Consider the following 17,362-nt stretch of genomic DNA (forward strand, 5'->3'; position numbering starts at 1 on the left):
ATTACTCCATTGTTTTTTCTTCTAAACTCACTTAAAAACGGTTTAGGATTTGTTTATGGTCATCTTTGCGATTGGCAATAAATAAAACATTATACCACTAATGATGATGCACAATAAACCATCACAAATTGCACTGACAGCCCAAAAAAATTTCTAAATGGTTAGAGAACGCCACCTTCAGTCTTGTAAACGAAAATGGTCTATTATTCTGAGAACCAGCTCACCCTTATTTGACAACGTTTTGAATGGTAACATGGAACAAATAACAATGAATGTAAAAGCCACACTTGAGAACATTTGTCTCTTCAAATTGTCCACAAATTGTAAAGAGGAAGGCAGCTCCCTAAAATTCGGACACTTTTCTGTCCGTAAATTAACCCTAAAATGTCCTGTAATTTACTCCAATTTGTCTACAAATTAAGCAGCTATGCCGAAAGCAATGCTTTGTATTCTTATAGTTATTTTCCCTTACTCAGAATGTATGGACGTTTTGTCACTTTCACTAAACTAGATGGAGCTTGCCTTTAAAGCTTCCTATTGTTTACAAATGCAACAGAGGTACATTGTTCCAAAATCATAGGCACAGGGGAATTATTATCTATTCATAAGCCGAAACTTCACCGTAAGTTATTTTGTTTAGATATAATGAATTCGGAGATATTGCCCTTAAATTATACCTCTCAATGCCATTAACGATGTTGCTATTCTCTCCCCTTCCCCTTGAATTGTGTCTTCCTTCACTCCTCCATTGCAAGTTTTTATGCGTCTAACCCTAGTTGGATTGTCACTGAAAATTATGCAACATTGATATTTATCAAATTTGTAAGGGGGGGGGGAGGGGGAAATTATAAAACATGTTAAGATTTTCTGAAAAAGTTTTAATAATTTTGGTAAGGGTTAGAGATTATATAGACCAAAAACTAACAACATTAGAATGTGAGGCGAGAGAGAGAGGTTCCGTAATCTTCAAAACGACCATAAATACTTCAAAATTTTATTCTTAACCTCGGTCTAATTTGAAAACTAAACGATTAAAAATACAGTTATATTACCAAACATCATTCTTGCAAACTGCGTTGAGATTGTGTTTGGAAAACGACCGTACAAACTGTCCTAAAATGTCATGATAAGTGAATGCAATACGATGGATATCTTGAGTAGAAAAGCAGTCTGAGATGTAAAATTGAGCTTTAAGCTAGAAGACGTTGGGTTAGACTGGGTAATTACGTTAAGCTAGTGGGGCTGCCTTGTAGCAATTATGAGATGACCTCTAGCTAATATGGTTGATTAATACCCTGTGGGTGCAGACACTCTGCTACAATTAAAAAGAGGGGTCTTGAAATTCAATATTTGCAGGGAGCTTAAAAATGGTTTTGAAATTGATTGGTTGGTTGTAAAAAATTGATTAAAAACTTAGACATCATCAAAACCATGATGGTTACTAGTTCTTGACATTTGCAAAGAATAATTTTCCTCAGGATTTTTATCTAGAGTTAATGAAGTTTGTTGGCCACAAACAAGCTCTAGTGATGGAAGATAACTGCATTCACGTTTTACTGATTAAACTTCTTGACGAAAGCTTTCCAGACTGCTGGATTTACTAATTATGCATTCACTAAAATTATCAACTAATTCATTGAAATTGAAAATGGAATTTACAACCGATTTAAGGAGCTAACGTCAAATTTCCATCCTCTTCTTGGTAATAATTTGAGCCATCATATTAAATTCCATAATGATTATAATTATATAAAATGATAATTATAAAACTACTTATAGTCTCAAACAGAAAAATTTCGTCATAATTCACACCCAGCTTTCCCCAGAAACAGATTATCTGCAAATATTTTGCACTTTACTACAAAAGTTAGGATGAATTTTTCCCACGATATGTAAAATCTCATTCATACTTAAAGTGGGTGCATCAAACACAAGCAAAGGTGAAAAAGGTAAAAAAGGGGCTAAGGGGGGCAAATTGAAGGTGCCTCACTTTCAATATATCTTGAGACCTGCGCTCTTCAACCAAATTTATATTGACCTTCACTGAAGGGATCAAAGAAAACCCCCCATTTTGATAGATTCCATTCCTGTCATCTCAACCCTGAGGGGCTCTGTTCGGCTTTGAAAACTTCAGGTAATTCTTAAGAAAAATTATTGTGGTTCAGTAGGGTCCCCTAACTTGAGATCTACCAGAGAGGCGAGATCTTTATAATGTGTGCGGAGTAATATTCAAAGCTTGTGCCGTCTGGCTTACTCGCCTTGGAAGAAAATATAAATTATATAATGAATGTATTTTCGATAAATTTTGCAAAAATGATCGACTGAAAATATCAATTAATGAAACCATCTGCGTGTAATTTTCACTGCATATAAATGGCAAAATACTGCATGGCTATAAGTTATTAATAATCTTTATGATTAAACGATAATAAATACTTTAAAGAATGTTGTTAAAAACGTCTGTTTTTTATATCCGTCACATTTCACAGATGCCCATTGAGCAACCCTTGCGTCTCCAATGAATTTTTCCCAATTTCTGTCATGCATTTGTCTTTGGCTAGGCCATTTAAAATCCTATAAGTTCGTGAAATTCAATTCATAAACAATATATTCTCAATTATTCTTCACACCATCGCCACCGTACCAATAGATTTTAAAAATTCAGTTTCAAATTTCAAATAATCCCATCACTGCGATACCAATTTTCATAAAAACCTATCCAAGCAGCAACGTACTGCTCAATCCCAAATGCGATAAGTATTTTTATCGGCATGTTTGAATGCGAATGTCTGCGTTATGAATCCACAACGGCGCTTGCTCCAGCTTTATTGAACTCTGAAACCTTGGATTCGCCAACACTCTTTGTGACGTCATTTTGCTCAGAAAGCAGTTTCTCTGATTCGTGAACATCATGGTTTTCAACGCTATTTAAAGATTCTCCATCAGTGGCACTGGGTACATCCCCATATAATTGTCCCTTTTGACTTTCTATCTTTATTGATGAACCTGGTCCACTTGGTTCCATCAACTGGCCACCCTCTGGTACCGTTGCGTTTGAATTCTCACCATCATCCTCTTCCAAAAGCTTCCTTGAGCCACCAATGTCATCTTGACTGCTTGAAGAGTCACTTTCTGGCATGAAACTAATGTGACGATCAATCTCTGCACCATGGAATATGTACCGGTTCGGCGGAACAAGCAGATAGAAAATATCTGAAAAACAACCAAAGATGTTGCTAACAATTTAATAGAGCTCAATAATTAAGACTGTCTAGTTATGTTATCTGCAGCGATAAAGCAACCCCTATTAGCGCTGGGCGGCCATTTATAATTTAACTAGTCGCTTGTACAGGGCAAGATGCTAGGATTTGGTGAGTAGTACAGGTTGGTTTAAGCTATAACTTCACGCTAGAAAAGAATGTTCTTTTGGTTTGTTCTTTACAAGAACAAAAATTTAGAAAAACATTGGATTTAACATCTGTACATAAAAACTACCTTCATTCTCGAACTTTTCCATCACAGACTCTTTGTTGAACGATGGAGAGCTAGGTCGTAGGCTTATCCTTGCCTTTCTCTTCTCGCCAATACCTTCCCCAGTTTGTTTACTGTCCTTCTCTTCTGAAGGACCGGCTAGTTCTGAGCCACTTGGCTCTTCTTTTGTCATTTTTTCATCTTCCTTAAATTCAGGTTCTAACTTTATTCTTTTATTGTCCACACCACACGTACACTGCCGTTCCCTTTCCACATTATTTGAATCTTCACTCGATTCTGTGCAACTGCCTACGAAACCAGAATCTGCAGATGCCCCAATTTTTACATCTTCCACGACATCCACTTCCCTCGTGGCACTTTTTTCGTCCATTTTTCCATCCCCAATGACCTTCAACATTTCGCATTTTTCACAAATCCGTTCTAGTTCACGTTTCCTGGGATTGTTTTTATTATCTGGCAAAAACTTAGGATCCATGTTTTCTTTGGTGCTTTGCCTTGAGCTGCAGTTAGCTGCAAGAATATCGCTTTGTCTGTTTTCAGCAGGATTAACAAGGCTATCTTTGCTTTCATCTTCACACTTGATCCGGTCTGTTTCAACCGGTTCACCTTCAACCATTATATGACTGATATTAACTTCTACTGAGGCATCCTCTACCATAACCTGGTTAGGGTCAACATTTACCGAGCTATCATCTAAACATTCCTTTTTATCTATGATATCATTTCCTTTTATATCACTGCTTCCCGAACAGGAATCGTTTTTATTAAAATACTCATTACGGTCTTTGCTTGGCGTTCTTTCATTCGCGTCTCCTGCCAAACCAGCGTCAAAATCTACAGTCTCACGAGAATGGACTGAGCCACTTTCAGAACTTGATTCAAACATCATTCCTATAGCATCTTTGTCAAGTGGAGGCATTACGTAATCCTGAACAACCTCGCTCCAGTCTTCTCCAAGCCGGCGACACAGTTCAGCGATGACAGCATCACAGTTGCCTAGCAACTCTACGTCGAAGTTAAAATGGTGCAAGGGCTCGCGGTTTATTAGTATCTGTGGCACATCAGGCTTGAGGTAATCTACAAAGTGGAGTTTATATGATGCCATTAAGAGTTATAAAACTAAAGAAAATCAAAACTGTTTAAACAGTAAGACAGAAATTTCAAAATTCAAGCACAGTTATATGTGACAGAAGCCAGTCCCCAGACTTTTTTGTTTCTCAGAATGCTTTGTTTTCAAAATGCTGTGTCTTACAATACTTTGCAATCCTTTATAGGTTTGTGCAGCCATGTTGGTAATGGGCTTTCTCAGCCCGAGAGTACCTCTCTCGACTTGAATAAACTACATGCTTCAATTAATCATTTAGAATTTTGAGAAATTTGCAAACTTATCTGCACATGATAAACATATAAAACAATTAAGCAGACAAAAACAAAATTGCCTTATTTGCAATTTACAGTTTTGATTTTAGATATGCATTTCTTTATTCAATTTAGATTTTACCCTTGATGATGAAACAGCCTCAAAGAAGTTACCTGGAATCAAAGCCACTGGCCTGACCTTGAGTGAAGAGCCAATGACAATAAGAAGGTCAGCCTGGAGCGGAATAAAGTGATGTTTGTTAGGTGAGATTAACATACCCAAACATACACAGTCAAATCAAAATCTTCAAAATAAACTTCACTAATTTATGGTCCTTGTTGCATCAATATCAACATTAAATGATGTCTTGTTGCCAATGTACCAGTTCATGCTACTAATTATGCTCAAGAGGGCATCTAATCTCATTGCCCAAAAGTCAGAAAGCCATCCTTCATTTGCTGACAAAGCATTTTTTCATGTTTTTTTCCAGATGGAGTGTCACTTCTCTCACACCCCCATAGGAAATACCCTGTTACCAGCCTTCTTGTTACTAAAAGTCTTTAATGAAAGATCGTTTTCTCCAATTCAAGAAAGCATCCTTTCATGCATTGACAAATTCTTTCCATAATTTTTTCCCTTTCCACAAAACTGGCTCAAGACCAAATTTTCAAATGAATAAATCAAGATCACGTGATTATGTAGAAATAAAATATACTTTAAATACATGTAAGTACCATTAATGCAAATCAAAAATTTAATTTCACAGGTAAATATTTCTTAATTTATTTCATTACCTCATGTTTGTCAACATCCAAATTTTGATAAAAAGCATCAGGTAATCCTTCTCCAAAAAATATAATATCTAAAAAATTAAATAATTTGAAAGACCCTAAATGATTTGAACTGGAATACATGGAAATAAGAGCAAACAATGTGATTATGCAAAGTCTTATTCTGTGGCAAAATGTTTGAAAAACTCTGAATGTGTGAATTTAGGCAGGTTTATTTGTTCTAAACAAATCATGAATCATAAATTAAAATACAGAGAAAAAGCAAACAAAAATTTGGTTTTTTTAAATGAAAAAATATTCTAGACAAAAATTGATTGCCACTAACCAGGTTTCATTACAGCCAGAGTAGACTCATCCGGAGAACAATTCTCGCATGTTGGTATTACCTTTAAAGTAAATGAAACTTATGAATACAGTTTTGTCAATATATAAAATTAAAGGACTGACAAAACAGAAGTCAACAAATGTTTGAGAATAACAAAAGTTTGTGTAACAAAGTTATTAATAGACATGATTATATGTTAATCAAATCATTTTTGAGCACTGGTAAAACAAACAAAGTTCCAAGTTAGGAAAGGCAGTAGAAACGCCCACCTGGTTAAAAATGTCATCACGAATAACATCTGAGGCAACTTTGTATTTGCAATTGGTACATGATGCTGTGGCAAATGAGCCTAAAAATACATAAACAGAACTTAGAAAAAATGTTCCCATCTAGAAGTAAAGGCAGAGGCATATAAAGTGCTTTGATAATGAAAAGTACCAAGGAATTCAAAGAATTTACTTAATAAGAACTAAGACTTTCTTGATCTGATCTGAAAACTGGGCTCGCCACTACAATTTAATATGTACAATAACATACACCCAACAAGATTCCATATTCACAGTGCAACTGATGAGGATGGGTCCAGAAAGTCAGATGGGTTGTCCCCCTCTAGGACTGAATTCAAAATTAGATGGTGTTGTTGGAACTGATTTATTTATTTACATATTTCTTGAATAAATTTGTTCTATCATCTTTATGCAGTAGTGAATCTGCTCATGCAGTCTGACTTCTTGAAACAGACTCTTTCATATGGTAGCTTTACTCATCTCAGCTGTTTAATCCTATTATACTAGATGTTGCATAGACAAGCACATTTGGGTTACCTCATCAAAAGGCAACATGAAAGAAGGCAGAGATGGCTAAAAAACACTAGATGCAGTGTAAACACAAGGTATACTTGTTATACTTTGTAATGGATCCATTTTGATCAAGTCTAGTGTAACACAATTTGATTTGCAGATAAAAATAAATTAATGGCTTTTTAGAACAAAAGAGATGCTGAGAAGCTCTATCAGGTCTTGAAATTTCATTTATTGAGATCATTTTTCTGAGTCACATCAGGTTTTGGGTGGGGTCCCTTAAACCCCCATAATATCCAGCACATTGCAACATCATGTAAGGAAATAAAAACTATGCTTTAAAACTTTTTGGGATGTTGAACACTGTTAAAAAGATACTTACCATGACACTGGACCACTCTCTCAATACCAGCAGTTTGTTCCAATGTGTCAATGTTTATGCTTTAAAACTTTTTGGGATGTTAAACACTGTTAAAAAGACACTTACCATGACACTGGACCACTCTCTCAATACCAGCAGTTTGTTCCAATGTGTCAATGTTTTGGGTATAGTTCCGTAGCAATTTTCCTTTTTTATCAAGAGCCGCAATAAACATGTGACTTAAGGATGGCTTGAATTGGCCTGGGTATATTTCCTTATAAAGGAAAGTAGAAGAAAAAATTAAAACTGATTTTAGAATAATTGGTTTCTACCACTGCTTATAGCCTAGTTTTATGAGTAGAGGCTTTATGAAAAGATATCTAATAAAATGTTATCACTTGCATAATTCAGCCGGCTAGGATCTGGAAAATGTTTCTATAAATTTTGGTTTGATTGCTCATCACCTTGAAGCTGATTATTGAGAATAACAAACTTCCAAGAAATTAAAGCCTTCTTATATGATTCTCAACGGTGTAATTTTTCCCACTTGTATTTGAAAAACTTTAAATAATATGATAATTTATGTACTGTGCATGTATATTAGGGTTAATTCCCCCTGACAAAATGCATTATCATAATTAAGATCTATGATTCTATAGACCCATACTCTTAGCCGCAAATAAATGCCTATTTTCTGACAAATGAAAACAAAAAACAACAAAGTCTTGCAACATCAACAAAATCAGGTTGTTTCAATAATTCCCACGCACACAAAGACTTACTTTTGCAAATTTGAAAAATGGTCTTTGATCCCTTCGAAAATAATGAATATCAAACATCGATTGAGGGTCTGGCAAGTCTGGGAAATCTTTGCTCAATCTTGCATATATACCATCCCGTGATCTGAAATCTGGTATTCCACATGAAACTGATACCTTGTTTAAAAAAACAGAAATACTTTAATTTAATGAAGCAAAAGAAGAATCATTCAGAAGCTGGGCACAAATTTATTGCAGGAAATTGTTGCTATTTGCCAGGAAATTGTTGCTATTTGCCAGGAAATTTTTTTGCCTGAAATCTCCATTTGATTTTAAAATGAACATTAGATTTTTTGTTACTCTCTTTCTATGGAACATTGTTTTCTAGTGATATACATACATCCTGTAAAATTTTTGTTCTGCACTACTAACAAATAATGAAGATTAGCTTACAAAATACAATCATCTGGTATTTTCAGTGTCTGCTTTACAAAATTTTTGGCAATTTGAGCAAAATTTCCAGCTACTAATTTAATTCAAATAAAAACAAAGCTCATTTCCTTTTTTACATTAGCCATTCAAGATAAGTAAAAGCACTTAAAGACAGCAAATCTTGTTACGTCAATTGTATTGAAGGTGAACATGCCCCAAAAACTGCTGTGTGGATGTGTCAATTATTCTTCATACTTTTTTACTGACATTTGCATACATTTTTCATCACTAACTTAATAGAATGTAAGCATTTTGTGCTTACATCTTTGCTTCTAGCACCACCCCTGATTTTAAAACATTAAGCAGTCTCTCGCAGATAGAAATCTGATATCCTGGGTGCGGGAGGACTGAATTGTCCATTATTGCAGGTAAAGTTAAAAATATGATATATTATAACAATTCTTTGCATGAAATCTATTAGTAAGTAGTCTAAATTATTCATCATATTTTACTACAGCTAACACAGAGGATCAAAATATTTGTCCTCTGGCAAAATGATGTAATATCAATGAATACACACCCCAGCTCCAGTGAGTACAATGATCTTCTTTGATTTCTCAATTAGCTTGATTACATCCTCAATTGTATTAACATCATTGAGTTTTGTTCTTGCCTTGGGTTCTGTAATCAATTCCCAAATGCCTTTCCAAAGGCTAAGGTCATCTAGATGATTAGGCTAAAATAGAATTATATAACTATAAAACAAATAAAACAATAGTGCAATCACATTGTTTGCTAAATTTAATGATAGAATAAAAGGCAATATTTTAAACATTATATTTCGCAAAATCATGAACACGAAAGTTCTGATCATGATTTTGAAAAGCTGGTTTTGATCAAATGCTATGTTCTCTATAGCAAGCAGTAAAGCAGGTTGATACTAGTGTTACTGACTCATTATTCATTCCTTCATTCATAACATCTCAGCCTTTATACTTTAAAGATAAACTTGCTGGATAACCTTTCTAAGGGTACCTTTGGTATCTTCTCAATGTGAACAGAATTATGTGAGCAAGGAATTGAAATGCATGTTGGATCATGAGCATCTTTGTTTTGCGAATATAGTGAGCTCAAATATGATGAAACTGGGAGAAACAAATACTCACAACCATGACTCCTGGTATTAAATGAGTGATTATGTCCCTTGGGTCAGTATCCATTGACATTTGTCTCATTATCCATTCCATTGGTCCTGAGTAAAAAACATAGAAAGTGATTATTCTGTAAACTTAGACAAATGTTTAACAAAATGAAAAAGGCCTATTCAGCTAAAAATGGGATGGTATACACTATAACGAATAACGTAGGAATCTGGTAAGGGTAACCAAATATTTCATACTATGTTTTTAAAAGATGCATGTTAATCATGATCCTTGTGTTGCAATAATGCATACTGATCTTTTGCATGTAAATAAAAATTCATAGATATAATTTAGTTACTACCTGTTAAAAAAGTAGTTAGTTACCATTGTTAAAGAAAAGACAATGCAAACAATTCTCTGTTCACAGCTTTATTTCGAACTGAAGCAAAGGGGTCACAACAAACATCTTGAAAACAAGAACTGACAAATAATCCAGAACTGAAGCAACATATTGATTGTTTAAAACTGTATAGGAAATGCTCATGAATTACAATCCTGAGTGAAAGTTTCCAGGCTGGAGAACTTGCATATGCTGGATTTCTGATTCTTGCACTGCACACCTCTTGTGACCCAAAAAATCAATGAAGTCATGCATATTATACTATAGTACTGTAATGGGCTCGCAGGTCAAATTTTTGAACTCATAAGTCACAGCCAAGCCAGACTGCAAAGTTTAGGTATGCGCAAGAATGTATTCTCATTGCAATAAATTTTTCATCATATCCCATCCGCACAATTTTTGTGAATATAGATCTGGGCAGTTGCAGCATCGTTAGTGAAACGAGAAATGCGCATCGTTGTGTGACTTTTTGATGCTGTTTGTTTGAGAAAGATAAAGTAAACAATAGTGAGGAGGGGCAGTGTTGGTGCTGACGGCAAATCGTAGAGTTCTTCTACTAACATGATAAAATATTCCAGGTCAGGGGCGCAAGAGTGGGGTAACATAACAAAATATTAACATGGATATGTGCCACCCAAACAGCCTAATTTTTTACCATCAACGAACCTAAACATAGAGAAAATGTTGACGAAAATATCCATACATAAAATGGGTATTAAATGGCTATGTCACTATACGCAATATTTGGATTTATAAAAATCATGGCTGTTATAAATGGGATGATTGTAAAACTTTGATTGCCCGCTAAGTTTTACTACCAATTTATCTTTCTTTGGTTTCTGGAGTACTTCTAAGGGAACAGGTCTTCTCAATATCTACTATCATCTTTGCCACTCCCCTTTTTGTAGCCCACCTTGTCACAGACAAACTTTTCAACCTTTCCGTTCCAGCAAAACTGAAAAACAAAGGCATCCTTGCAAGCAAAGCGAGCAAAAAATTTTTGCGACCCCATTCTTTACATCAGCTTAAAATACACATCAGAGTAATGTTTGCAGTTATTTTCTTGCAATGGTTTCAATATTACTTTGTTTCAATTGTTTCATTGTCAAGTACTTCCATTTTATAAACTGATTACTATCATTTAACAATACACAGAGTAATCTTTTTCTTAAAATGAAATTCCTCTTTTTATGAGGTTCCTTAGACATTGAGGCCCTTAGGAAATTTGCCCCCTTGTCCCCCTCTTGGACTTTTACATCTCAGTGGCCCTGCTTAAGATCATACTTTAGGTCTTAGGATGATCTTGTTTTTGGCCTTTTCAAACATTCTTTTATCAATCTCTTTACCTTGACAAACCTTTAAGAATTTGGATAACTGCCACTGATGGTAGTGGTAGGTGCATAGTTCAACTCTCAATCATTAATTTCCCTGAGATGTAAAATTGATGTAAACAGGAAAAGTGCCGAAAAAATATGCACACACTTAAGAATCAATGAGAAATTCGATACACACTCAAATGTGCACACTTATGACAAATGCATCCTTGGATTCTCTGGTAATAGCTTGTGCACCCCCGAGATTTCTTCAAAAACTGCCATGAAATCCAGACCAGCTGATGATGTGAAATAATTCCCTGCCTACATAAAATACTTTGCACTCTGGCAGCCAAGTATGTGCCGTTGGTTGCAGTAAGAAAATCCTCCACAAATGGTTTATTCCTGCTTAACCATCAGCAGTAGAAACTATTCACTGCACATTAAAATTCTTTGCATTCTGGTAAAATCTGAGAGGGCATAATGCAGCGTGCATATCTTCACACTAAAGTGACGGGCTATAATTGTGGACATCAGATTTTTGGAGGCAGAAAACAATAACAGAATGACATTTCTTCAAAAGCTTAACAAAAAACGTAAAATTACCTTTTGGCTGGCCTGCATTATCCATCTGCTCAAAGACTCTCATGTCTTCTAAATAATCGATATCGCTCTCAGAAATTTCTTGTTCATTTTGACTGACTTCTTTGTCATTGTTTTCACCACCATTTGTTGCCATTTCAGATGAGGAGGTTTCAGGCGATATTGGGTTATAATCTCCCACAAAACTGTCTGAACTATCTGGATGCGTTTTCACAAGATGAGATACCATTTTATTGCGTGTGCTATCAGCTAATTCCAATGGCTCTTGTGTAGAAATTTTATCCCTCTCTTTGTTGACAATTAGGCCGGCGTTTTTCTTCTCAACTCGCGAAACAGTTCCCCCGCCGGAAATGACTTTGAAATCATTTTCAGCACACTTGTGCACTGAATTGACATTCATATCCTCATTTTCAGGTCCATTTTTGAAGGAAGGGCTTAAATTTGTCACTGGCGGTGCGGTAGAGTCATCATTACTCAGACAATGTTCAGTCATTTGATCGGGAGCCATCAATCTCCCCGCCATTTTGCCTTTGTACCTAAATAAAACATTGAATAGAATTCTTCTGCGTTCCTTTTTCCTTCTGCGGGATTACTCAAATGACGTCATTCGATAGCCCACAATGACGCATTTTTTAAGCATTTTTGACAACATTTTGTTTACCGTTTTCTAACTTGAGACCTGCTAGAGCATTAAAACAAAATTAGATCCCCTGGATGTAGAAAATATTTGAAAATAATATCTGTTAATTGCTGAAAGTTAACCTAACATAAAACGGAACGGAGGTGATTAAGTTCATCTTTTGCAGCAATGCCTAACAGTAGGAATGAACGGAATGAAATTCATTTGGGGGAGGGCTGCCATTGTATTGCTTTCACTTCAATAGCTCCACCCCTAGTGGGGCTCCAGCCCCCAAGCCCTACCTCCGCTTCCGACGGCATTGCTTTATAAAGTCAATTTTTTATTCTTGAATTCATTCAGGGAATTTTTCTTTGGTGTTTACAAAGGATTTACGGTTTAGCAAACAACATGTAATTTCTTCAAATTTGAGGTATTTTGTTTAGGTCCACTTATTGTAGTCTCCATTCCAGAATGTCTCCAGCAAGACTTTTCATTAATAGAAATGAATCCAGTGGGCCCTGGATTCCTCTGGTTTGTCGTTTCAGTTTGTAAATAATGTCAATTATCAATTAAGTGGCTGATACATTTTGCTATTTTATGAGTGTTCCCCCACTTGGAAAGGGATCGTTCGTGTCATTTATGACGTAGAAAAGACTGGGTTCTAGTCATGAGGAAATTTCTAAATATTCCAAGCGGGTCATTCAAAATAAAATGAGATGGCCTACTTTACTTCCAGTTTCGCTTGCAGTCTAGTACATTACGGAAGAAACAGGACACAAGGAGAGGTGGCTAAAAAGGTAAGTACCAAGATTTTCCAACTATTTTACCTTTGAAATGTTATTTGGCTGCTAGTTCAAGTTGGTGATGGGTTTCCTCCATACCATATATATAATGTTGTTTACGGTTAGAGCTTTCGTTGTAGAATACAAATGGCAACACAAAGTGCTGCATCAATCAAAAGATGTGAAGTCCAAGTTCCCGGTGATAAAGAAAATAAAAAACTAGCATTTGTGCTGGAAAATGTTCTAACCAAAGAGGTTCAACTTTTATGTTTTAAAACGTACCCTATAATCTTTACTATATTGCATCTTTAATTTGTATCAAGTATTGTGATTTAAAATTGTTAAATAAAGTGAATAGATAATAGACCAAATAGGAATGCAGTTTATACAATTGCAGTGCTTAAAGATGCTTTTTAAAAATACTCTGAATTGTGGTTACAGGGTCTTTTGTCCTTCTATCCGAGATCTTAGATGTTCATGCCGTGTAAAATGCCTTTTAGTGTGAACTTTCAATTTTAATGCTATTTATTGTCCTACCTTCCCAGTGTCTGCAAAAGCAGGGCAGGTCTGGTATACAAACAGCAGACTGTTTTTCTGAATGTATTCCCAGTATTAGAGTCCAAAAAATACTTGAAGTTTACTTCTGATCACACAAATATCGTTTTAAATCAAGCCTGCTGTATCTTTATCTGGTGAGGAGCTATCACACTTTCTAAACTGGTTGCTTAGAGATAGAGTTAAAAGGTCAGAATTGGCCTTATTTAAAAAATGGTCCCCTTAGAGGTGTTTGCAAACAACAGCAGAAAAAGAGAAGGACAAAAAGAGCAATAGAATTTGAAGAGATTCTGATTTGCAAAATTTGGTAATGAATACATCAAACACATTGTTATTAAGTTATTGAATTTAACTAAGGCAGTTTTAAAATCATAAAATCACATAACAAAGAATATTCAGCCAAAATCTTACCCCTCAAAAGAAATTTTTATTTAGACAACATAGAAGCCAGCTAAGAGCTTGGGGCCTCCCAGTCTCCCTCCCCCCATCTCCCTCCCCCCCCATGGCACCACCATTGGTATCTATCAACAGTCCATTGAAAAGTATTTGATTTCTATTTAGGAATGTGATGAACTGATCAAGTTAACTGAAGAAAAAGGATATGAGGTTGCACTTCTCAACACCGGTGGTGGAAGGTTTTTGTTTGTTTTTTTCTGTTTGCTGCAGATATGGATCCTCATTTCAGTTAAATGTCTTTTAGAGTTACCTTATAAGCTAGCATAAGGCAATATTGATAAGTTGATATTGATAAGTTATAAACATCACCATATGTTAGCTTATATATATAAGGTAAGTCCTATGAGGTCACATCCATGGAAATTATTGCAGTGAAACTGATAAGTGCAGTATCATTGCCCCTTGTCCCTAAGTTGTCACAGTCTTTATCAAATACATCTCAAATATTCTCAATAGAATGACAAAAAAGAAAGTGTGGTTCATTCTTTCTCCTACATAGGTGCATTCAAAATCTTTAAGTCTGTGTTTTCTTGGGTGGAAAGTCTTTGAAAATACTATTTAGATCCTTGATTTGTAATTATTTACATTCACTTTTGTTTCCAAAAGCATTATAAGATACTAATTTGCTAGCTATTTGCATGAAAAAACTCTTGCTTCTCAATAATGAGCTACAATCTATTGATTTTTTGCTATTTAGGCAAGTGCTAGCACCTGAAATTAGGTCCAGCTATCGATGTATCTGGGATAGTGTTGAAAGAGCAGACTGGCTATGGCAGAGAATAAGAGACTATGTTCCTGAAAAGTGGGATGGTAGAAAAGCTATTGGATTAAATGAGAGGTGATATTAATGGGAATTACATGCAAATTTTACTTAAAATTGAGATATGGAGCTTATGCTCCAGTTGCAAGCTCTTTTAACTAGAATCTTTGATAATTTTATTTTTATAGTTACAATTTTTACATAATTACATCACATTGGAAGACTGACTGCGCTGCTTAATTTATTTTGAATGGAAGAAATGTTGAGCAAAATGTTTACGTCACTGACACAATCTGAACAGCCATTTTTTCCTTTTTTGTACAGGCTTAGGTTCTTGCGTTATGACAATGGCCAATTCTTCAAACCTCATTATGATGGGTCATATGTCAGAGACAATGGTGAGATCAGTTGCATTACATTGCAGCTGTATCTAAATGAGGTAATCAATGAAATCATTTTCCTTCAGAGAATAGTATGACTGTAACAATGGGGATGAATTTTCTCCAATGCTCACTTTAAGAACATTTCTGCAGTACATTTGTATCTATATTGGTATTTGCGACTCATGTCCCCCATTTTTCCATTATTCCCAAAACAGTTTTTTGGCATGTAATAATTTTTAAAGTGACACAATCAGGTATCTGTATGTGGCTGAAGTAAGCCTATTTACAATTACAGGGTAAGGGGAGTTTGGTGGGCCAACCACCAGCCCCTTTTTCGAACTGCCTAATTACCTTTTTATCTGATTTTCGGAATGCTCTTTGATGCTTTATCCTTTCAAATAAGATTTTGGTTTTTGATAGGGGTATGAAGGTGGCTGCACAACATTCTTACATCCTCTGTTTGGAAAAGAATCCGGATACCTCCCTGTTCAAGTTAAAACAGGTGAATAAAGCCACTGCTTCAGTTTTGAATTTGACTTCTGTACATGTTGCTGTAAAGGAGCTGCACATGCTTTTAGTCTATAGTGCAGGATGTTTCTAAGATGCTACTTCGAGTTTCATGCTTAACGTTGTCATTAGAAAACTGTCTTAAAAGGTTTTTAAGTTCATCTTTTTAAAGAGGAACAAGCTGTCAAGACCCTCGGAGTCCAGCCCTCAATCTGCTCTCTTACTCCTGATTGATTTTTGGTCAAATTAAATTGATTTGTTGAAAATCTTTAATTTCAAGGTATGGTCTTGGTATTTGAGCACAGAATATTACATGAAGGATCCACTCTAATAAATGGCAGAAAATATACAATGAGAACTGATGTAATGTATCAGCGAAAGTCATATTGAGGTAAAAGTTTGAATCAGAAATAAGCAGTTGTTTATGATCATTGTTGTATATGTATATATTATATACAAGGTATTTGTGAGTTGTATATAATGCGTCTTAAACTATGATTGATTTTAAGATACAATGTATTTGCATTAGAGAAGGTCATGAGCGTAGCAGATGCTGCATGTTTAGAGAGGCTTAATGTAGATCTTGGACAAATATTATTGCTCCATTGAGATAGAAGTGTCCGATTAGAGCATGCAATGCAGTGGTGGCGCTAGGTTTCCTCCGACAAAGGGGCTAGCACTTCCGACGGAGGGGCTAATTTTTTTAGAGAACGATAGGGCTAGGGGGCGACAAGGAATTGTAAGGGTACTGGAGACCGAAGGCGAGCGTTGCGAGCCGAAAATTCGGGGGGTCCGGGGGTACTCCCCCGGGAAAATTTTGGTGGCTACACCCATTAGATTGGCTAAAAATGCTATCAAAATGGTGTAATCGTGTTTTTTACTACGTTTTTTGACATATTACTAAGGGCACGTTTGCCCCCTCCCTTGCCCCTCCTAGCAAAGGGCAGGAGGGGCGCTTGCCCCCCCGCGCCCCCCTTCTCCGGCGTCCCTGGAAATTTTTTTTGAAAGCTGCCTCTAGATAAGCTTAAAACTACTCTAAATCTTTACAACTCATCAAACGTTGCCAATTCAAGTAGGGCCTATCTTTGGAAAGTATGAATTTAAATAAAAAGCAACCAACTGAACTTAAGGAAAACTGGAACACAACGTAACTTTATAGGAACAGACCTAAGCGGTGGAATACGCACTTCTACATATCGAAAATTCAAGTCCAAGAATCAAAATTGTTTCACAGAGCAATTCTACTCTTCGGGAACTTAGCCTTAAATCTGTCTACTACTGAGTCCAAGTCAAGAGCACTTCCACGGGCACGATGAATACCTAGCATCATCAGACTGTCTAGACGCTCGTCCTTCATAAGTGAGCGCAGATCACTCTTGATGAGGCGCATAGAGCTGAAGCTGCGTTCACATTCGGCTGAAGAGACTGGCAAAGTGCATGCGATGGATACAAGCCGGTGCAGCTCAAAGAAAGCTTCATTTAGCTTTTCCAAGTGTGCCTCTAGTTGCAGAAGTGTGCTTGGG

At 35.9% G+C, this 17,362-nt stretch overlaps 2 protein-coding genes and 1 long non-coding RNA gene across 3 annotated transcripts; 2 read left to right on the plus strand and 1 right to left on the minus strand.

The window, feature by feature from the left end:
• Positions 1-963: 963 nt before the first annotated feature.
• On the minus strand, positions 964-12,386 carry LOC135686261 (uncharacterized). The gene is made up of 11 exons (XM_065202497.2): positions 11,781-12,386; positions 9,486-9,571; positions 8,900-9,055; positions 7,912-8,064; positions 7,256-7,403; positions 6,238-6,317; positions 5,969-6,029; positions 5,647-5,714; positions 5,026-5,086; positions 3,496-4,569; positions 964-3,213 (listed from the first exon to the last, which is right to left on the minus strand). The coding sequence occupies exons 1-11, from the start codon at positions 12,298-12,300 to the stop codon at positions 2,795-2,797; spliced, it is 2,826 nt and encodes a 941-aa protein (XP_065058569.2). The 5' UTR covers positions 12,301-12,386; the 3' UTR covers positions 964-2,794.
• Positions 4,565-8,909, plus strand: LOC135686603 (uncharacterized). Its single transcript, XR_010516090.2, has 3 exons — positions 4,565-5,115; positions 6,763-6,860; positions 8,837-8,909. It is a non-coding gene; the product is annotated as an uncharacterized LOC135686603 (long non-coding RNA).
• A 726-nt stretch (positions 12,387-13,112) lies between the features above and the next one.
• Positions 13,113-15,842, plus strand: LOC135686450 (uncharacterized). The gene is made up of 5 exons (XM_089113552.1): positions 13,113-13,193; positions 14,295-14,368; positions 14,887-15,027; positions 15,274-15,388; positions 15,753-15,842. The coding sequence occupies exons 1-5, from the start codon at positions 13,113-13,115 to the stop codon at positions 15,840-15,842; spliced, it is 501 nt and encodes a 166-aa protein (XP_088969678.1).
• Positions 15,843-17,362: the final 1,520 nt, after the last annotated feature.

The sequence above is a fragment of the Rhopilema esculentum genome, chromosome 17 (genome assembly GCF_057945365.1).
Source record: "Rhopilema esculentum isolate cy_ngs chromosome 17, ASM5794536v1, whole genome shotgun sequence".
NCBI lineage: Eukaryota > Metazoa > Cnidaria > Scyphozoa > Rhizostomeae > Rhizostomatidae > Rhopilema > Rhopilema esculentum.